This window comes from Panthera leo, chromosome A2, assembly GCF_018350215.1.
Source record: "Panthera leo isolate Ple1 chromosome A2, P.leo_Ple1_pat1.1, whole genome shotgun sequence".
Lineage (NCBI taxonomy): Eukaryota > Metazoa > Chordata > Mammalia > Carnivora > Felidae > Panthera > Panthera leo.
Window position 1 is genome coordinate 11328286 of NC_056680.1, and position 21629 is coordinate 11349914.

At 59.6% G+C, this 21629-nt stretch overlaps 2 protein-coding genes and 2 long non-coding RNA genes across 12 annotated transcripts in view; 1 reads left to right on the top strand and 3 right to left on the bottom strand.

Annotated features, from left to right (window-relative positions):
- Positions 1-892: 892 nt before the first annotated feature.
- LOC122213342 lies at positions 893-3568 on the bottom strand. 2 transcript variants are annotated; one of them, XR_006199485.1, is made up of 4 exons: positions 3255-3568; positions 1469-1535; positions 1281-1338; positions 893-1132 (listed from the first exon to the last, which is right to left on the bottom strand). It is a non-coding gene; the product is annotated as an uncharacterized LOC122213342 (long non-coding RNA). The 2 variants fall into 2 exon arrangements; XR_006199484.1 differs by having other exon boundaries at positions 893-1338.
- Positions 3569-3657: 89 nt separating this feature from the next.
- Positions 3658-8383, bottom strand: EPHX3 (epoxide hydrolase 3). 2 transcript variants are annotated; one of them, XM_042928739.1, is made up of 9 exons: positions 8251-8383; positions 7852-7933; positions 7056-7431; positions 6733-6818; positions 6232-6389; positions 6010-6138; positions 5084-5187; positions 4853-4989; positions 3658-4765 (listed from the first exon to the last, which is right to left on the bottom strand). In XM_042928739.1, the coding sequence occupies exons 3-9, from the start codon at positions 7296-7298 to the stop codon at positions 4540-4542; spliced, it is 1083 nt and encodes a 360-aa protein (XP_042784673.1). In that variant the 5' UTR covers positions 7299-7431; positions 7852-7933; positions 8251-8383; the 3' UTR covers positions 3658-4539. The 2 variants fall into 2 exon arrangements, with proteins under 2 accessions (XP_042784673.1, XP_042784674.1); XM_042928740.1 differs by lacking the exon at positions 7852-7933.
- LOC122214094 lies at positions 7432-9165 on the top strand. The gene is made up of 2 exons (XR_006199735.1): positions 7432-7508; positions 8706-9165. It is a non-coding gene; the product is annotated as an uncharacterized LOC122214094 (long non-coding RNA).
- Positions 9166-10779: 1614 nt separating this feature from the next.
- The window catches only part of BRD4 (bromodomain containing 4), an 86793-nt gene continuing 75943 nt past the window's right edge, over positions 10780-21629 (bottom strand). For 6 of the 7 annotated variants that reach the window (XM_042928748.1, XM_042928749.1, XM_042928750.1 and 3 more), the window contains 8 exons: positions 18314-18366; positions 17832-18198; positions 16612-17199; positions 13663-14037; positions 13401-13531; positions 13071-13276; positions 12732-12969; positions 10780-12343 (listed from right to left, as the gene is read on the bottom strand). In XM_042928748.1, the coding sequence (XP_042784682.1) occupies positions 12275-12343; positions 12732-12969; positions 13071-13276; positions 13401-13531; positions 13663-14037; positions 16612-17199; positions 17832-18198; positions 18314-18366 (2027 nt within the window). In that variant the 3' untranslated portion in view covers positions 10780-12274. The remainder of the gene's footprint in view (positions 12344-12731; positions 12970-13070; positions 13277-13400; positions 13532-13662; positions 14038-16611; positions 17200-17831; positions 18199-18313; positions 18367-21629) is intronic. The other variant, XM_042928751.1, reaches the window with a different exon arrangement.

A 21629-nucleotide genomic window follows, 5' to 3' on the forward strand; every position in this document is an offset into this window, starting at 1 on the left:
ATCAAGCCTTGCATCGGGCTCCATGCTGACAGCGCGGAGCCTGCTTTGGATTCTCTCTCTCCCTCTCTCTCTGCCCCTCCCCTGCTCACGCTCTCTCCCTCACTCTTTCAAAATAAATAAACTTAAAAAAATTTTTTTTTAAGTTAATAAATAGAAGAAAAGAAACCAGAAGGCAAACAAATAAGAACCATGGACTGTGGCAAGGGGGGAGGAGAGATTTCAGTGACAGGGGCAGGCAGGACAGGCCTCACCGAGTTAGGGGACGTTACAGCTGAGACCTGAAGAAGGAGAAGAAGCCACACAGGAGCAAACAGCCGGAGGAAGGGTGTTCCAGGTAGAGGGAAGGCGAGTGCAAAGGCCCAGAGGAGGAAGGGTGAGGGGGACAGAATGCTGGGCACACAGTGACCGAGAGCTGGGAGGTCGAGGAAGACGATGGGGGCCAAGTCTCAAGGGTCTGGGATTTCATTGCAAGCACGGTGGCCGCCGCTGGAGAAGCTGATCGGAGGTTGTAGGAGATCCCTGTGGAAGCTCTGCCTTCCTTTCTCCCAGGGAGTGGTCCCTGGGGCCTCACACTAGCTCCTCTGGGCTCCCATGGCCTCCCCTCCCACCCCGCCTACCACATGATCCCTCCTGGGTCCCCCTCAGATTCTGAGCTCTGTGGGTGTCCGTCTTGCTCACTGCTGAATCCCCAAGTGTCCAGCCTAGAGCCTAGCCCACAGTAGGTGAAACAACTATCAGTCGATCGAATGAATCTACCAAGCACATTTCAGTGCAGAGCAGGAGCCAGGAGGTGGGACTTGAATGTGCCCATTGGCAGCTCTGAGACTGCCCCCATTAGATCAGGTCTCCGCCAGAGGAAGGGATGCGGGCTGGGGGCTGGGGGGGGGGCGGTTCTTGGAGGAGGAGATGGGGGGGTGAGAACTGAGTATGGAAAAGAGTGAAGAGAACGGAACTCACTTCTATTGAGCAGCTGCCGGCCCTGCAGCTCTGGAGGTGGCGGTGTCCCTGTCGTAGGACCCTCCACTGGGTGGGACATCGCTGGGCATCTTGGCCTCCCAGGCCCTGGGCTCAGACCGCTGGAGTCGTCCGTGTGCACAACCTTCCTCCAGACCCCATCTCCTCCTGCTCAGGTCTGAACCATGATGCCCTGATGGCCCCTGCCTGTCCTTGGCTCCCTGGCCCTTGAAACTTGTCTTCCTCCCTGTAAGTGTGGCACTTGTCCTCCCTCCCTGTCCTCCTGTTTCAGAGAAGGGAAATGCCTCCCCAGGGCTTTTCATTACCTCTTCCTTTGGCTAGAGCTTGAGCCTTCTTCCACGACAAAGTGAAGTTCACAGGAATCTGCAGTGAGTGCTTTCATGTTGCCCCACCCCCAAGCTCCTGACTTTCTCCCCCTCACCCCCTTTTCCCCCGTGCCCCTTCCCTTCATTCTTCCCCTCCTCCACTCCACTCCGTGCCCCCAGAGGCTGACCTCTACTGGTGCATCAATGGACGGCCTTGTCCTCTGGCTTCCAGGTGGGTCTGGCCAATAGGAGGCACTGGCAGAAGATGAAGCCAAAGGAGAGAATGGGGTATTAATCCTCCTGCATCCCTGCCTGTGGGGTCAGCTCAGCTAGTAGCACCCCTTGACCAAAGGGCCTGTCTGCCTGAATCTGTGCTTGGGTTCTAACATCCTTCTTTCCCCTTGTCTGGTCAGGGGGACCAGGAGATGGTAATGGCTCTCCATGGTTGCTTTGCCCCTTTGGTTTCTCCAAACCCTGCTCACTCTGTGTGGTCCCTGTAGCAAACCTGCCTCAACTTACCCCATTTGAATGTGCCACTTATCTCCTCTAGGCTCACAGCTTGGGGTCCCCATCCTTCCCTCCTCACTCCTGCTTAAGGGTGCTCGGGACATCCAAGTCCTGTGTCCTCTGCTTCCACGTCTTCCCTCATCCCAAACTTCCCTCCCAGTCTCAAGGAATACTAAATCAGCTGTGCGTGGAGGCTTCCGTGGGTTGGAGCGCATCCTTGCAGGGGTTAGCTCCAAGGCTGCTTCCTCCAGGGAGCCTTCCCTCCCACTCCCCAAGTGTCCTCCCCCCCCCCCGCCCCCCCGCGTTGCTTATTCCACTCGAGCCCGGCTCCGCCTCCCCTGCCCCTCCTCTGGTGTACCGCCAAAGTCTTTGAGCCTGTGGCAGGACAGATGAACGAGTGAATGAATGAATGAATGAATGGCTGAGCGACCGACTGACTGATGAATGAATGATGGAAGGCGGTCTGGAGCAGGGAGCTCGGAGCAGGGGAAGGGAGTCGCCGAGCCTGGGAGGGGTCTCAGCCGGGCCGCCTCCCTCCAAACCCTCCGGGTCCCTTCTCCGGCCTGGAAAAGATGCGAGCGCCCAGCCCCGCCTCTGGGAGAAAGGCGCGCCCCGATTGGCTCAGGTTGGCTTCGGCCGAGTCACGAGTCTCTATTGGCTCGCTAGCCAGGACTCTGCCCAATCACCGCGATGAATTCCCCCCCACCCCCAGACTCTGACTCCCTCCCGCCTGCAGCCGAGGAGGCGGAAGACGGCGCCTTCTTGTTACCCTGGCAACCGTCAGCGGACCTGTCGCCCCAGCAACTGTCCGAGGCCTCCCGTCAGCCTTCGCCTGGGCCCCTCCAATCACCCAGACAACCGCTACCCGTTCCGGTCAACCATCAGCCCTTTCCCCATCACCCTGGCAACCGTCGCCAGACCCACCGCCCCCTGGACACACCACCCTCATCCTGCCCGCAGGCCTCCTCGGCCCAGACCTCCACCCCAGGCTCCGAGGTCGCGGGGTCCCCTTCCCCTCCGGCCCATCTCCTCGACCCCAAGGGGCACTGTTCCCACCCTGGAAGTGGGGGGGGGGGGCCAATGTGGGTCGGGCGCTGGGGATCCCGGCCCCCGTCGGGCCCCACGGGCCGCCCGTGCTGAGGCAGCGCATGGCACCCCAGCTGTCTCGCCGCTCGCACTCCTGCGTGGGACTGTCCGGCCACAACAGGGAGCTTTTCAAAATGCAAGCCATGTTCCTCCCTGCTGAAAACTCTTCCCTGACTCCCCTTGAGAACCGAATCCAAACTCCTCACAGCCCCTGGCGGTCTGGCTGTGGCCTCTTCTCCTCTCTCGCTGCCACTAATCCCCACGTTGTTACTCCAGTAGCCTAGGCTTATTTCCACCTCCAACCTTCCTGCTTACGGCTTCCCACTCCCTGAAGTGTGTCCCCCAGCTAGGGAAGCCTTTCCTGAGTCGCCAGACACTCACCTAGCTCTCTATGCCCGTTCTGTTAACTCCAGAGTAAGGTTGTGTTGTTCACTCCCCAGCGCCTAGATCAGTGCCTGACACACAGGATGAATGAAAAGGATGTTATGTTAGAGACAAGACAGTACAGAGGGGGATGACCAACAGGCAAGTTTTAGCCAGCCAGACCCATCCCAGGGATAAGAGAATGCTTTTCTGAGGTTGCAGGTCCCCAGAGAGATTCATCAGCATTCATCATGACATGGTGCCCAAAGGCCAGGCAAAGGCTGGGGAGACAGAAGGGCCATGGCCAGCCTGAGGCTGGATGATTCACCCTCTATTTGTCCCACCCTCATCTGGAGGCTGGAGCCAGAGACTCCCCCCCCACTCCCCCCCGCCCCAAAGAACCAGCGGAATCTGTGGTTAACTTGGAGAAGATTCCAGGCGCTGGAGAGGCAGGCCTCAGACTTCAGATGGTCATTCAGGGAGCCGGTCCCTTCCTGTGCCCTGTCCAGAATCTCAAACATCCACCCTAGCATAGCCTAGAGCTGTTTTTCCACGAATCTGAGACAGGGATCCCAGGGATCTTGCCCAGGCCGCACCTAGAGATCTTGACCTTACAGGGTCTGGAGTCACAACCGGGAGGGAGATGGTGGGAGCTGCCCAGGGCCTGCCTAGACAGGAATCTAGACACACACCTGCTTGTACATGAGGGTCTTTCCTTGGAGAGCTGGTCAGGAGCCAGGTACAGACACCCCTATTCTAGGAGTACCCTCATCAGCACTGTCCAATAGAATGCTTTATGCTGATGTGTCAGTGGAGCCCTTGAAGCATGGCTAGAGTGACCGAGGGACTGGATTTTTAATCGATCATATTTTAATTAATTTCCATTTAAATCGAAGCAGCCAGATACGGCTGCCAGTTACCCTACTGGACAGAACAGCTTTTAGCTGAAGACTCAGATTGGAGATGAAAGCCAGGGACGGGAAGGTCAGAATCTGTGGTTTGTGCAGCTCTGGGGGCTGACGTTGCCAGGAAGGGGAAGGCCCCAGGGAGGGGAGAGGTAGGACGCTGGGTATCCAGCTCCGCAGAGGAGAGAAGTACCCGGTTCCCCAGGGCTGAAGTGCTCGTTCACGTGCACAGACACTCACACCGGTGTGTGAGCAAACAGCCTGGTGCGCCTGCGGGCATCCACAGACACACTCGTGTGTGGTCTAGGAGTTCCACGCCTGTGCGTGATCCGGGAGTCCGTCGTGGTGTGCACGTGGTGTGGACTCCCAGGTGCACACAGGCCAGGGAGCGAGGGCTGCTAGCCTAGCAGGTCTTGCAAGAAGGCCCACATGTACTGGTGCATTTCCTCGGGGTTGCTCTGTGGGATCCAGTGCCCCACGCCCGGCAGGATGTGGGCCTCCAGCCGGCCGGGCACAAAGCGACTGCTGATGGCTCCTACCAGCCCCTGCTCCAAGTACGTGTCCTTCTCTCCCCACAGCAGCAGCGTGGGCGTGGCCAGTTCCTGGGGCTCCAGGGGAAGGTTCCTAGGGCCAAGACAGGTGGCAGAATGACCGCCCCTCTCCCTTGCCCCCCAGAACTCTCCTGAGCTTCCGCCCCGGGTCTGGTCTCACCTGAAGAGGTTTCGGTAATAGTTGAGGGGCCCAGTGAGGCCACCGGGCTGGGAGAAGTCATAAAGGAAGGCCTCGAGCTCGTTGGGGGTTAAGTGTGGGATGCCTCTCTTGCGGTGTGTGAGGGTGGTCTTCAGGATCTGGGTACACAGCAGACCTACGGTTTCAGTGCCCAGCCTGCCCGGTCCCAGCCCCCCACCCTCCACGTACCCCCAGGCCTTTGCCCCACTGCACCTGGAAGTCAGACATGGACAGTAACTTCTCAGGCAGCCAGGGAAGCTGGAACAGGAACATGTAGTTGGAACGGAAGAACTGGCTGATGTGGTGCATAGAGTAGTCTGTGGGCGGCAGGGGAAAGGCAGATGTGAGGCCTGGGCCTGGGGTGGCCCCACCCCCTCGCACTCCTACACACACCCAGGTCAGGCACACAGATGCACCAACACTCAGGAATGTCATCGCATGCCGGACCTCGTGGGGGTGACTCGACATTCCTCCTGGCCCGGGTGCCGGTGTCCCTCCCTGCCAAGTGGTCACTGTATCCACAGAATGGGGACACCTCTGTCTGCAGCCACTGCCCAGGTCTGGATGCATTTCAATACTTATTGAGCACCTACCGTATGCCAGGACCTGTTTAAAACCCTGGCGACACAGCAGTAAATGGCACAAACAAAACTCCCTTGCCCGCCTGAGAGCTGACAGTCTAGAGACAGAGACAGACAAGAAACAACACGGAGGGAGAGAGAGAGAGCGGGAGAGAGACCACAGCACTAGGACTATTATACTGGGAATTAGAATCAGGTGATGAGACGGGTATCTGCTTACTCATCTATGCCTTCCTTGCCAGAAGAAAGACATTTAGCCTCTCTTGCCTCGGTTTCCCCAACTGGATCGTGGAGATAACGACACTTTCGTATGCACAGAGGCTTGTGTTGGTTATGTATATGCAAAGCTCCTTGTCAGAGCAATTGTTACCTGTAAGTGCTCAGAAACCGTGAGTTACTCCTGAGTGCACGCTCACTGATTGTAGATTGGGAGCATCATGGGTGTCCCCAGCCCCCCGGGGGGGGGGGCCGGTGTTGACTGGTGGACAAGGAAGTGCAGACACAGAGACAAGCCCCTCCACACGGGCATATTCCAGCGTCCCGGGCTCCCCAACACACCTTGGTACACAGACATGGGGGCCGCACTGACAACTACCATCCGCTCCACCAGGGACGGGTAGTAGATGGAGAAATTCCAGGCGAGGACCGCACCCCAGTCGTGGGCCACCAGGATGCACTTGGAATAACCTGGGGGGTGAGAGGAACCAGTGGGAGGTGAGAAGCCAGGGAGAGGCGAGGCAGGGGTGAGGGAGGCCAGGCCTGGGATGGGGGTATCCGCACCCAGGCCCAGGATGACATCCTGGATGTCCGCCATCAGCAGGTCGATGGTGTAACAGTCAACATCCCGAGGTGCATCTGAGGAGCCGTAACCCCGTAGGTCCACAGCCACCACGTGGAAGCGGCTCTGGAACTCCCAAAGCTGGTAGCGCCAGGAGAACCTGTCAGGCGGGTGGAGAGGGAGGTTGAGTCAGGGTCCCCAGGCTGCACCTCCACCCTGCGCCCGGCAGGGGCTTTCGGCAACCCCACTTCCCTGCCCTGGACTTCCCAGAAAGGAAGATGGGGGAACCCCGCGCCGAAGGCAAGGTCGGCTGCACTCTGGGTCCAGGGCAGCGTCGACACTGATACCTCTTTGTCCCATCTCTGCAGGGACATTCCTGGAGACGCCTGTCCTCGAGCACCCCCTTCTATGCCTTGGGCCCCCGGTCTACCCAGCCAGCCCCGCGGCACCTCCAGCTCCACCTGCGGCCTTGGGCGCCCCAAGCCCCTGGGCTTCATACCTACCAGTTCTCCGGGAAGCCGTGCAGAAACAGCATGAGGGGTCCGTTGCCACGTCCAGCGGAGACATAGTGGAGGCGCAGGCCCGAGCTCTGGGGGAGGACACAGTCAGAGACCCGGGGAGGCCCTCCGCACTAGGCTTGACACCCCCCCCCCCCCCACACACACACACTGCCCGCCCTTCCGGCCACGCGCCGACCCCCGTTTGGATTCCACCATTTGCTCTCCGCTCACCGGGGCTCGGCCCCGACGGGGCCCGACCTCCCGGGGTTCTCGACCCCCGAAGCCCCGACGGCCCCCCGCACAGCCGTCCGCGCACGCGCGCTCACCTTGAGGGTCAGGAAGCAGTGTTCGCCCAGCGTGGGGTCGCTCAAGCAGGCGGGTGGGGTGCGCCGGGGGCGCCCGCAGCAGCCGCGCCGGGGCCGGCACAGCACGTGCGTGAGCGCGATGCAGCCATAGACGGCGGCGGTCAGCAGCGCCGCGCAGAACACGAGGCTCCACATGAAGGCGCGCAGGAGCTTCAGAGTGACGCGCGACGGCGCCAGCAGCGCTGTCACCACCAGCTCCGGCATGTCGCCGCGACCCGGGACGACTTCGGCGCTGCCTTCGGGGGTGTGGGCGGGGGGCGAGAGCAGCAGCAGCGAGGCGGGATCCGGGCTGGGAAGCCCACCGCCTTTGGTCTGGGGACCCTCCGTGCCTCCGGGGCTTAAGGAACGCGCCGAGAAAAGAGGAGGGAGGCTTATATCGAAACAGCCACCGCACAGGAGTCACCTAAGTGCCAGGTAAACACCTGGGCGCGACGGAGACAGGGAACAAGGATAGGGTGCGGGGATGGAGCCTGCGAGGACCAGGCTTCCGAGGCTGGGGAGGGGCTTTGAGGAGAGGGGAAGAGAATTGAGGGCGGGGCCTAGGCAGGCGGGGGGTGGGGGGGGTGGGCTTCATGAGGGGGCGGGGCCTAGTAGGACTCCCGCCGCGGGTGGGTGGGAATATTAAGTCTAGAGGGAGATTGATGTCTGGACAAACAGGGGATAAGGAGGTGACTTTAGTGAAATGGGCGGAGCCTAGAGCGAAGGGGCGGAGCAATGCAGGGTAGGTGCGGCCTACGCGCCGGAACCGTGGACCCACCTTGGCCTAGGAGCTGCATAGGAGATGGAGGCGTGGCTTAGAGGGCGGGCGGGGCGAGGGTGGGGTCCAGATGAGGCGGGGCCTAAAGTTGGGCGGGAGAAGGCCGGAGGCTGGGCCCGGATACTTTGGGTGCGAGGGCTGGGCCAATAAACTGGGGGTCGGCCCGGGTCCGGGTTGAAGAGACGGGGGGCGGGGCCGGGACCTAATATGGCGGGGCGGGCGGGCCCGGAAGCGGAAGGAGGGGACAGGTAGTGCCTTGGCTGGGATTAGAAGGCGTGGGCGGTCGCCGCAACCCGGGGAGGACTTGAGAGCCCCTGCCGCCGCCCTTCGGAGCTCCCCTCCCTGGAGTGCGCGGCCCTGTCCTTGGCCTGGCTGGGAGAGACCTAACAGCACCCTCACCCAGGCCTGGTTCCAACGGCGGGTCCAGTGGCCTCGACCCCGGGAAGTCCTCCAGTTAGTCCAGCGCCCGCCGGCCCCGCCCCTGCACGGCTGTGATTGGAGGGCGGTGGTCATTGACGTGCGGGTGACAGGTCTCGCCCGGGAGCCAATCGGCAGGTGTTGAGGCCGGGCTGGGGGGTGGGGATTCGCCGGTGGCGACCAATGGAGACGCGGAGACTCTTAACTTCTAGAGGGCTGACCCGGCCCGCGAGCCGGAGGACCGGGCCGGTTGAGTCCCTGGGGCTGTCAGAAAGAGGAAGTGGGTCAGGATCGGTCGAGAAGGCCGACAGGGCAGGTTCTTCCTCCTGTTTTGCAACCTTCCCCCAAGATCCTAAACATTTCACGGTCACTCACCGTTTAACCCACGTAACAACCCTATTAAGTGTAGGTACTATTATCACATCTCTGTATTACAGACCACGAACCTGAAATTCGGGGATTAAGTCATTTGCCTAAAGCCATACAACTTGCTGAACGGGATTTATGAAAAAAGCAACAATCTCGGGCTCCACCTCTCCCGCCCGGAGGCGGCCATTGGAACGCTGTTAGCTTTCTTCTGGTGGTTACCCAGGTATCTCGCTCGACAGGCTTGTGTGGCCATTTCTTGAGGACCAATTTAGGAAGTTCATTAAGGATGGACTCAAGCCTCACCACCCCTGGACGGACCCTACCCATTTTTAGTTTTCCTTTTGGTTTCCTCTCTAACTTTAAACACCCTTCTCATTATTTTTGTCACCTCCCACTGCTAACCTCTACCTTTGTGTTGTTAAGGCTGAACAGGACACCATCCTGGGCCCATAATTAAGTCTGTGGGTTCCTACTTAAAGGGGCATGGTGGTTTATGTGGTTCGGCCTCAGTAAACAATGTATTTCAGACTCGGTTGGACGGCTATGATTACATGGCTTGTATTGTACAAAGGTTTATTCTCCCTGTACCAAGTACCTTTCTTTTCTTGCACGATTAGCCTGGATCACAGCTTCGGTTTCTTTTACACTTTCCATCAAATCAATCCTCCACAGCCACTGGGTGATCCCTGTTGTGCCTCCTTGAGTCCTCTAATCTGGCTGCATGGCTGGTGGGAGTCTGGGGCTCGCCCTTCTTCCTCTGCTACACAAAACTGACTCCCTCCATCCCCCTACCCCAGCTTTGCCCTCAGACAAAAACACAGCAGTAGTCACAGGATGGTTAATTTTATATTCAGTACAAATGTTTATTTTTGCAATGAGAACTGCACAAAAAAAAAAAAAAAAAACCTTTAGTATATAAGTGAAAAGTCTACGAATTCCCTTCTACAAATGTCTAAAGTGTTTAATACAAGTCTCAGATTCACTGACATAATTATTGGCCAAGCGATCCGTGCATACAGTACAGTGGGGGGCTTGTACACACCTCTTACTCTTGTATAGGACTAAGATTTCTAGTACTGTGGGAGGGAATGGGAAATGGCCAGAGAAATTAAATAGTAGATCCAAGTTCTAATTACAACCCAGTTAGAGGAACACCCATCAGGGAGGTGTGGAGAGGGCCATGGCAGAATTAAATCTTTAGAAGGAAGGTGCAGACAAAACCATTTCTCCAGCTAAACAGTCGGACCTGGCCTGGGGAAGTTACTGAACAAAACACGGAACAGAAGTGAGGGGGTGGGATGAGATGGAAGAAACCCCAAAGAACCAATGATGAAGTCCCACTTGAACCGGCAGCACAGTGGCACATCGAGGAAGTGCCTGCTGGGGGGTGGGGCAAGGGTAGGGAGGCAAGTGGGGGCCTCTGGCCGGTCGCCCGAACTACACTCTTGCCAAGAGGTTTCGGCAGATCCCAAACACAAGATGATACAAGGGCTTTTCCGGTTGAAACAGAAAAGGGAGATAGGGGTTAAGAAACAGTGCTAGAAATGTTTCAGTTTACGTCTCCGCACACATAAATGATACACTTTCATCCTACATCCTAGGGGCCACTCTTGAGTGCCCCCCTCGCCTTGTGGCACACAGGCAAGGGGGGCAGGGTAGCCATACGGCAGGATCTCTCGGGCAGGCATGTGTGCGTGCGTGTCTACGTGCATGGGGCGGGGGAGGATCCCATTGTGGGGGATGGACACTTATCTAAGAACATCTGGTTAACCCTGAGCTTAAATGAAAGGAGCAGTTAAGGTAGAGGCAGGCAAGGTGGCAGAAGTGGCCCAAGTCCTCTGGTGAGTGGGGGACCAGGATGGAGGAGGGCGAAGGGGGGAAAATGCTGTCTGGAGTCTGGCCAGGTTCTGCTGGAGCGTGTCACCCCGCTAGGAGACCAGGGTCCATAGAAAGAATGGGTGCCTGGGCTCTGTGTCACAGCTTCAACGTGGTCACAGGAGACGGCCTAGGTGGCCCTGGTGGTAGTTCTTGTACAAAGGTGGTTTGGGATTTGGGGGGGGGGGGGGGGGGGGGGGGGGGGGGGGGGGGGGCCTAACCTAGGCAACAGGTGGTTCACAAAGAAATGTCAGGAAGACACCAGCATTAAAAAAGAGAGATGTGTTTATTCCATGATCAGTACAGACCAAATGCATATTCACCGTATGAAAGTCAAACCAGTCAGTGACTCCAGAGTTTGGCCAACACTGAGGCACCAGCGACGTGGTGTAGAGTGGGTTCTCATGGCACACGTAACCTCACCAAGGGCTCCAATTATAAAATTAAAAAAAAAAAAAAAAAAAAAAGTAGGGGAAGTGGCAGCCGGCTGGTCAGGCTGGGTGGGGAGCCTCTGCCTCAGTGGTCTGTGGCCCCCGGCCCCCGGTGCCCGCCTCATCCCCTGGCCCTTCCTTTCCTGGTAAAAAACAACTCAAAACAGATTTGACATTAAAAAACAAAGGAGTGGGGAGGGAAAAGAAAACATGGCTTTATAATTAAAAATAGACTAATAAAGTTTGAAACTGAGTAAAATATAGGCAGTTTTTTTTTTGTGTGTTTTGTGTTTTGTTTTGTTTTTTGTGGGTTTTTTTGAGTTTTTTTTTACACCAGTTTGGTGGAGTCACCAACAAACTTCAAACAAAGATATGCCAACTATGTTCACTACACAGTACAGCCACGGTCACACACTACCCACAGCGCGGTGGCAGCCGCCGCTCAATGAGGAGACGATCACACCATTTCGGAGATAAGCAGTGCCATTGTGTCTGGAGGAGAAGAGAGAGTTAAAAATAAAATAGAATCCAACAAAAAATATATATATAGGAAAAACAAAACAAAACAAAACAAAAAAACCCAGAAACACAGTTGGGAAGGAACTGACTTTGGTTGGTGGCCTCACTCACCGGGCGAGGCCGGCCCACACACGCGCGTGTGACAGTCACCTCGCTCCGAATTGCCATGGACACACACACACCTCCACGGCACTATTCCCTTTTGCACAAGCGAACACTTACAGAGAGCGGCTCTCGATTAAAGGCTTGTGGGGGGAGGGGAGGGGTGGGGTCTGTTCAAGGCAAAGTCAGTGCCAGCAAGGGGTGGGCCGGCGCCCTCGCCCGCCTCCAGCTCGCTCGGGCCTGCCCTGGCCTCCTGGGAGCGGGCGGTGGTGGCTGGGGTGTGGGGGGAAGGACTCCTGGTGGGCAGGACGTCACGAACGTCACTTTCTCGGGGACAGAAACCAGTCACGGTGGTGGCGGCAGCAACAATGTCCTGTGTATACTGTGTAGACATTTGGCGGAGAGCAGGGCCTGTACCCTGCACGCGGGGACGCGCGGCTTGGGTCTGGCCGGCACTTGCTCGTGGCGAGGCGTGCTCTGAGCTGACGTCCCGTGAGGGGGTGGTGGGTGGCGGGCTGTCCAGCTGGCTGTAAGGCAGACAGGCTCTGCGATCCTCAGCTGCCCGTCAGGCCTGCCCCGGGCACAGCATGCAGGAGGGCCAGGCCCGGAGACACCCCCTCGCCGCTGCTACCGCCTCCACTGCCGCCCCTAACACTATGGAGAGTCAACGTTTTGCCAGAAAATCAGAGTCAGAAGTCACCTAGGTGCTCTCAGAAAAGATTTTCTTCAAATATTGACAATAGATCACTCTGGAAATTCATGTCAATGGTAGCTGCCATCTGGAGGGGAGAGGTGGGAAGGAGGGAGTGAGAAGAGGTGCCCCCCCTGGCTATGGCTTCCGAACTCCCCGCCCACCCCTCAGCCCCTTCCAGCACTGGCCATGCCCTCAGGGCCCACATCCAGGTACCTCGGCACTGGCTCTGAGCCCCCTCTGAGACCCTAAGGCCAGCACAGTGCAGAGAAGCAGCAGCCCTGTCCTGAGCACCGCCCCCGTCCCGCCCCACGACCCCCCCACCCTGCACGGGGTGCTCACCCCACCTCTCACCCTGTCCTGAGCACCCCCTCCCTGCATGGGGTGCTCACCCCACCCCTCGGAGAGAGACTGCCTTCACCCCAGGGTTCGCGGCCCCCTTTCGCAGCCCCTGCCCAGAGGTCCCCCCCACTCACCGCTTCCCGGCGCCTTCGCTCCTGCTCCCGCTTTCGGGCCAACTCCCTCTGCTGATCCAGCATGGACTGGGGCTGGGAGCTCTGGGCCTGGGGGGCGGCGGCCGCGGCCACGGCGGCCGCCTGCTGCTGCTGCTGCTGCTGCTGCTCCTGCCGTTGCTGCTGCTGCTGCTCCTGGCGCCGGCGAGCCTCCTCGTGGGCTCGCCGGGCCTGCTCCAGCGCATCCTCATCCTCCCGGCTCCTGAGGAGAGCAGGCCAGAGCCGCCAGTGAGCAGGGGCAGGGCGGGAAGGAGGGCAGAACAAGCCCCAGAAAACCCCAGGCTGCCTGCAGCCCCAGCCCACCTCATGCGCTCCTGCCGAAGCCGCTCCTTCTCCTTCTCCGCGTGCTCGGCCTGCGCCTTCAGGGCCTTCTCACGCTCCTCCTTCTCCCTGGCAGCGCGGCGGAACTGCTCGAAGCTGTCACTCGAGGACTTGGCTGTGGAGGACGGGGTGGTGGGATGCTTCTGCACCAGGCTAGCCCAGGAGCCCATGTTCTTGATTTTTAAGTCCTGCCAGGCAGAGAGACCACAGGGTGGGGGGTGAGGGGCCCTGCCAAGAGGCCCAGAGCCTGCGGGCACACCCACCAAGGTGCCTCCCTGGAGTGAGGGACACTCGTGGACTCACTGCTCCTACCTTTTTGGGTGCAACTGGTGTCTTCGGCTCCTGTTTCTGTTTGTCCTTGTCGGGGGCCCCTGGTGGGGGTGCATTCTGCTCAGGGGGCCGGATCACAGGTCTCCCGACGTCCACAGGCTTCATCTCAGGCCCTGGAACACAAACTGCTTGTGGGCCTCGGCTGGGGCCCATTCCCCCCTGCCCCCAAGCCCAGCAGGGCACAGTCAATAAGCCCACAGAAAGCTCTCGTCCAGTGCAGGCCGGGGGCAGAGAGGGCACTCACGTTGGGGCAGGTGAACGGGCGCCTTGATGCTCTCCGGGTGCTTAGGGGGCTCTGGCCGCAGCGAGGGGCTGAAAGGCTCGCTGCGGATGATGGGTGAGTGGATCTTCTCCTCCTTAACCACCACCAGGGGCTGGGGCTGGACCACAGAGGCCGCGCGCAGCTCCTGGGACGGCACAGGCACGGTGGCCGGTGAGGCAGGTGGGTGCCTCTGGCACCGGCCCACACCTGGCCCTGGGGGCTGTGGCCCAGCCCTGCCCTTTACCTGCTTCTTAGGCTGGACATTTTGCTGGGGTGGCGACTGGTGGGTCAGGCTCTGGAACGGTGGCATCTGGGGGGAATGTATCATAAGCGGGGAGGGGGCTTCGCGAAGGTGACCTAGGAGAGGTGACAAGGAGCACATCAACTTGTATGGAAGCCACTGGCCTGGGCCCGGCCGAGACCCACAGTGGCTGAGCCCTGAGCAGGTCAGGCCCCTAGTTTGCTGTGCGTATAGCAGCGCTTTGTGGAGCCACGAGCTCAGTCCTGGTGTCAGAATCACCAAGAATCTTTGAAAAGTGGATTCTGATGTATTTGGTTGCAGGTAAGGTCTGGGCCCGAGTGCTTTTTAAAAGCTTTCCAGATGCCTCTATGGCACAGGCTGGGTTAAATATAAGGGACCTCAATAACCTCACAGAATAGACACCCTGGGCTCCCAGCTGTCCACGCATGGCTTAACCTGCCTGCATGGACAAATGTTTTGGGCCTAGGGCCAGATGCCCAGGACCCTCCCTCCCCACACAACTTAGATTGCAAGCCCCACACAAGGGGGACTCCTGGAACTGGCCCACCACAGCAGAGCCGGGAGAACAGTCCTCACCTTGTGGTTCTTATGGGAATTGAGCCAGCCCACCCAGCCACCCACCTTCCTCAAACCAACGGTGGGGTGGGAGCATAGGGGAGGGTCAGTGGAGATCCAGGCAGCCATGAGGTTCAAGCACCTGGCACAGGGCAGGAGTCTTGAAAGCCCCATCAAAGCACTTAAGCCTGACTCCCCAGTTTCACTGGTGAGAAAACAGCCTTAGGTCACAGTCACCAAGTCCCGCCTTCAACTCTCTACCTATTCCAGCATGGAAACACCCTCCTGCTTGGATCCTTGACATGTCTTGGCTGGCCCCAGCATGGGACAAGCCATACTTGCCCATTAACACAAAGCCACCTCTCTGCAGTGCCCTTCCGTGCTCCCGGTCCTGCCTTGTGCCTCACACTGAACAACCTAACCCAAGTTCTGCACGCAGGCCCTTCCACTGACCTTCTCCAGGCTGGATTCCAGCCGCCATCTGCCAGCACAGATACAGACACCCTTGGCCTTCCACCAGTCTCCTGGGCCTGGCACAGACCACAATGCCCCAAGTATGGTGGACCTTCCTTGCCCCCATCCCTCTAGAGCCAGAACTTGCTCCTAACCTCAAGAGAAGTAGAACGGCTGCTCAGAGACAACATGGTGCCAAGGATCAGCCTGCCCCTGACCCCTTGGCCCCTGGCCCCGCGTGGCAGGTTTTGCCAGACTTGGTGTCGGTGGCCCCAGTCCAGGCCTAGGGATCTGCAGGCATAGGACAGGACTGCAACAGTCTCTTGTCCGGGTGGCTCCCTCAGCAGCACCTGTTTAATCTACCAGTCGTTAGAGGGGAGGTCCAATGGCTCGGGGGTAGTGCCTATAAGCTGGCCACATGCCCACAGATGCCTGTGAAACCCCCTTGAGACTCCAACCACTTGGCCTTTGGCCCGAAGTCCCCGGCTGCGTTCCAACCCACACTGCTCCCTGTGACCCATCCCAGGCCGCAGGAGAGCAGGGGAGGTGGGCCTGGGGACTCATGGCGTAGGTGGCCAGAGGAGGCTTACCCCTTTCCCCCACTGCCCCCCACAGGGAAGCCTGGCCTTCCTCAAGGGTGAAAACAGGCGAGCAGCACAGCTGCTGGGACCAGCAGCAGCCTTTCCCAGGGAGGACAGACAGCTGTTCTTGGCTCAGGGCATGCGATGATCCACTTGGCACCTGGCAGCTTTTGCTAGGTTTAGGAGCAGTCACGGCCCGAGATCAACAGCCTTGTTGTTCAATTTGCAGGCGGCACCTGCACTCCCCAGCCAGGCTACGCGGTCCTCCCTGCCAAGTCCAAGAACTTCAACCTTGATCCTCACGCGTCAGCACACCAGGAGGCACTGACTGGAACAATCCCCCTCGCTGAAGCTGCCCGGCACGGTATGGTCACAGACACTTAAAAAACAGGGGCCAGGAAAGGCGAGAGGGTGCAGCCTGACCACTGCTGTGGGAAAGGGCAGCCTGAACCAGGCTGGAGAAAGGGAGCAGGAAATGCAAGATGGCTCCTGGGTGTGCCCCAAGCCACCTCTCAGCTTAAACCCAATTTTCTCCCACATGGTCCTCATGTACCAGGTGAGCTTTAAAACGCTGAGAGCAGGGCACCTAGTTCTACAGGTTCCCAAACAGCCCCAGCTACCCTGGCCTGCCCCCTAACTCTGTCTGGACCTCACTTCCTACCCTGTTTAAATTAGCTCTGGCTCATTCTTTGATACCTCCTCCAGGAAGCCTGTCCTGACTCTCAGAAATGGATAAGATGCCTCCCTGGGCTCCTGGCTTCCCCGCCTAACAGGATCACAACGTACTGTAATGCTCGTGACTGCGACTTCCCAGACAAGGGCCAGCGGGGACCCCATTCTCAGTCATCTCAGGTGGCAAGTCAAGACAGACCCCAGATAACAATGCTACATGAAGCCCCAACGCCCCCTCTCGGCCACCTCTCCAACCAACCCAGAGCCTTCAAGGCTCAACTCTCTGGGCCCACCTCAGCCTGGAGCTTGAGCTGACCCACTGGGCTTCTTAAAGACAAGATTCTGGGCCCAACACCAGTTTTCCCAGAGCCCGGGGCGGGGCGGGGGAGGGGGCAAGGGCCGACTTACCAGTTGAATAGGGGTCTGACTTGTGGTGCCGGGGTGAAGGGTGGTGCTGGATGACCTGTTGAGGCTTGGCGGGCTGTGGCGGTGGCGGCTGCTGGCCAGGGGGTGGGTGTGCGGGCTGCTGGCCCGGGGGTGGTGGGGGCTGCTGGATGTGGGTGGGGAACTGCATGGGCTGCATGTGCACGGGCCGCGGGGGGGGCTGGTGCTGCTGCTGGGGCGGTGGCTGCGGCTGGGGAGGCGGTGGCGGTGGCTGCTGCTGCAGCTGCTGCTGCACGGCGGGGTGGGGTGGGGGCGGCAGGGGGGGCGGGGGCTGGGACTGCACCTTCACGGAAGGGAGTAGCGGTGTGGGGGGCTGCACCTTCTGCAGCTGCTGCAGGTAGAGCTGCATCTGCATGGAGGTGAGGGGTGGGGCGGGTGGCTCTTCGTCCTCCTGCAATAGCACTTGGGGGGGCTGAGCCATGGGGGGCTGTGGGAGAAGGGGTGGCTGAGCCAGGGCAGGTGACACGGCCGGGGGCCGGGCGGGCTTGGGGGGCAGGGCGGCGGCTCGGTTGCTGGGCCGCGACGGCTGCTGGGGCAGCGCGTTGTGCAAAGCTGGAAAGACAAGGGCGCGGCAGTGAGGCTCACGGCTTCTGCACCCCCACGGCCCAGCCTTCCCACTCCATCCTGACCTCCTATGGGTCTCCCTCCACTGGCTGCCCCACCCTCCCTGGCCTCCCACAAATTCAGGAATAAGAACAGCTTCCTGAGAAGTCTATGGGACCGGGCCCCTCGCCAGTGCCACTCTGCCCTGTGCCCTGCCCCCCGACCTCCCTCCTTGCCCTGTGGGTCTCAGAGCAGGCCTTCCCCAACCGCCCCCCCCCCCACCCCCAGCTACTTTGTCTCTGGCCCAAGTGTGCATGCATCCCCCAGCACCTCCATCCCCAGGTTGGAGGCAGCGTGCGGCAGCGTATCTTTTTTCTACCTCGCGCGACACCCACCCCACGGAAGGAACAAATCAGTGTCTTCCGTATCAAAGAACTAACTCTATGCGGGGCCTGTCCCATGGCGTGCGTCTCAGTCTCCCGTCATTTCCTTAATGGCTTGGAAAATCAACTGGCCTCCCTTTGGAAGCAACACAACTACAGCCGAGGGGGTTCCACAGGTCGCCCAGAGTGCCTAGTCAGTGAAAGAGCAGGACGGGAAGGGGGCCTCCCTGCACCTCGGCAGGCGTGGCCGCAGCTCACCTGGAGGAGAGACCACCGAGTGCTGGTTGAGATGAGGTGGAGTGCTGTGCTCGGGCGGCTGGGGCAGGTGAGGGGGCAGCTCGGGCTGCGGCAGGTGCAGGATGGGCTGGGTGAAGTGGCCGATGGGGTCGAAGACGCTGCCTGGGAGCTGGGGCTCCAGGACGGGCACCTGGGCGGCGATGAAGGGCGGAGGCGAGGACTTCATCGTGGTGGCTGCCTGTGGCGGCATGGAAGGCGGGGGCGGCGGGGGTGGGGGCTGCTGCTGCTGCGGAGGTGGAGGCGGCGGGGGCTGCTGGGGAGGCGGCGGGGGCTGCTGGGGCACGGGGGCCGGGGTCTGCTGCATCTGCTGATGGTGGTGGTGATGGTGCTGCGGACAGACAGGCTGACATCAGGCAGGCGGGACACGCCTGTGTACCCTCGGGGCCCACGAGGGCAGGTGGCCAGCTGCTCACCTGCTGGAGGACACCCCTGAGACCACGTACCTTCTTCTGCTCCCTCCCGGGGTGCCCCTTCTTTTTTGACTTCGGAGCCATCTCTGCAGAGGGAAAGAGAAGGTGGTGAGGTGCTGGGGGAGAGGACTGTGAGCCGGCCTTGGAGGCAGAGCCAGGAGAAAACACAGGGTAAGTTCAGAAGGGCTGGTGACGGTGACAGGGAGGGTAGCTGGGTTCCGTCAGGGACGGGAGTCGGTCATGGGAGAGAGAGACGTATGGGGCGTCACCTACCCATTTGCCTGCCACTTCTCCTAGCAGGGACCACGTCTGAAAAGCCTCCCTGCCCACGAGTTCCACTAAAGGATGATGCCCGGGTACGCTGGGAGATGAGCTACAGAGACCTCCTCGCCCAGTGTCTCCCCCACTTGCTGGGTCAGATGCCACTATGGTGACCGAAGTGTCTGTACCCCAGCCCGCTCTGCCTTGGGAACAATAGTGCCACTCAAAATGATCACATCCATTTGATGGATCAGCCAAGTGAGGCTCAGAGAAATTAAGGGACCTGCCCTGTGTCACGCAGCTGCAAAGTAACGACATGGCTGCCTCCAACTGTACTGCCCTCTAAGCTGACTCCTTCCCATCCTCCCAGGGGAAGCAGAGCTGCACAACTGTGGTGAGAGTGGTGATGTCAGCATGGGCCAAGGCCTGGCTGCAGAGTGAGCACTTTAGGGGAGGGACTGATGGAGAGAGGGAGGGAAGGCAGGCCAGCGTCTCAGGAATGACCCGGAGGAAACGGAGAAGGTGCTCGCTACCGTGGCCAGCAAAGGTGGCCACCAACCAGCATCCCCTTCCTCGTGAAAGACCAGCCTCAGACAAGTCCCCGTGATGGGACACAGCCAACGTGCTGCAGGGAGAAGGCAGTGTGTGCCCTGGTTCCTCAGGGGCCAGCGGCTTGTTGCTGCCATCGTATGGCCTTGTCCAGGGTGGGCCTGTCCCTGCAAGGAATGGGCAACTGCCAACACACACACCCAACCCACAGATATATGCTAAGGATCTTCCGCCACCTGTTTGTCCCCTGCCAAGAATCGCTGGTGTGCGAACCCCAGAGAGGGAGAGGAGGCCCAGTCGGCACTCTTGGCCTAGGAAATGATGAAGTCAACAACGAGGTAGGAGACGGGACCCACGGTGCCTTTCAAGTTCCCGTCACCAAGAGACACCTCTTGGCTTTGCCTGGCTTCCCCTGAGCTCCTTGCCAGGGTGCCGGCTCTTGCTGGTGTCGGAGGACACATGCTTTGCCCAAGGCGTGCCACCTCTGCCGGTAGCTGCTTCACGGAGGGCCGTGCTAAGCTTCTGTGAGGTGCACAGCCACAGGGCACAGCGCGCTACCAAAACGGAGGAGAAGGGACCTCATGCCCTGCAAGAGCTCACCATTCCATGCAAGAGACAAGACAGTGACAAAGACCTCAGCAGCTATGGACACACGTCCTCATACCAATGGCCGCAACCGGGGACACCTGGAACACGGGAACCAGAAGCCCAGCCTCAAACCCGGACACTGGAGATGCCAGGAGAGGGTTCAGGGCTCTTTGGGTCACGGCAGGAAACCGGGTGAGAGGAACACTCTTGTGGGTGGGACATACAAAGGGGACAGTTTGGGTGACTTGCGGGATTAGGGCCATGGCGCTGGCAGCTGCAGGGTGAAGGAGGGACACTGAACTAGAAAGGTGGGAGGCCCAGGACCAAAGGGGCCCTCCATGCACTGGGCAGAGCACGGTGTGCAGAGGCCTCTGAGCCGAAGGGAGCAGGAAGGGGCTGGGGGCGGGGGCGTCCCTCCAGGACGGGCACCTCTCGCAGCAGATCCCAGGAACAGACACTGAAACTCGAGGGAGGCTGGAGCAGCCACTCACACATGGGCAGGCCTTTGGGAGGCTGGGGGACTGGAACCTAGGGTAAGAAAGGGCTCAGGCTCAGTGGGGAAAGTCTGACCAGGAGAAGACACGGTGTTGCAGAGAGAGGGCTGGGGTGGCCTGTCATCTCATGGCCTCAGGGGAATCCCCCTTTTTTTTTTCCTACCATAAAGGAGGGACGGTGGTAGCTCTGTGTGCCCTCACTATCCCCTCGCAGGCCGTGAGCAGAGAGGCCCACGTGAGCACTCATGGGGACAAAATGCTGTGGGGTCCCAGGGGTTCCAGAGAGTGGGTCTTGGCTGCCTTGGCAAGTGTCCCAGGTCTCTGTGGGGAAGTGCCGGTGGGGAGGGGGACGGGCCTAGAGCGGGAGAACCGGTGGGAGGTACGCAGCAGACCTCCAGGACCAGAGGTCACAAAAGGGGCCGGCGGTGGGGACCAAAGGGTGCTGGAGCCCGTTTGGGACAGCTGCGTACAGCTCATGTGGCCCGAGCCTCCTGCTGGAGTTACTGGTAGGAAGACAAGACAGGAAGTGCACAGCTTCACGACACACCAGCCCCGAGACACCCACACAAAACTCTCTAGAAAGGGTTACATGAAGATGGCCTCGAGTACTGTGTGATCTTTATTCCATGAAAATCTTGAACTCAACACAAATTTCATCTTTACATAGGATGGTAATTGTACAAAGAATTAAAACGTTTTTGTAAAATCTGATTAAAACACTGATTCCTCCCCCGCCCCCCCCCCTCCGCCCCCACTCAAGGGAAGGAGACAGGATTGAGGGTAAGGGCAGGGCAGAGGCACAGAGCCCCTCAACGCAACGGACTGGGGAGCCCTGGCGCTAGCAGAGGCCCAGGCCACCCGCCCCTCCTACAGCAACTCCTCCGGCCCCGCAGGCTGGCTGGTGTGTCAAGGCCCAGCTGGCACGTGCCCCTGCTCACACACAGGAGGCTGCCAATGAGGAGTGAGTGGGCACTACTCTCTCTGCCCTATTCCTGGGGCACTGGGCACAGGTGACGGCTCGAGTCTAAAGATCGAGTTCCCTGATAGATAAAAGCCCGATGGGCAAGGAGGCCAGGATCCCTGGACAGCAAGGGTGCAGAGACCCTGCAGGCGAGCTGGCCTGTGGCTATAGCTGGTATGCACGAGTGTGGGAAGGGGTGGAGCGGCAACACAGGCCGACACTGTGGGAATCCAGGCTGCCATTTGTTCCAAGACGGCAGAATCTTCCCAGAAAGACAATGCCAGCAGCTTCCCAACTGTCCTGTGGGAATCTCTGGGCATGAAGCCCCCTGGCTCCAGCCAGGCCGAGCTGCACTGGGAACACATCAGGCACAGGCCAAAGGGCAACTCAAAATAGTCTGTTTGGCAAATGAGTTTGACTGGAAGAAGACTGGCCAGAGGATCAGAGAGCAGCCTAGGAACTCGCAAGCATCACTGCAGGGCCCTGGAGAGGCTGG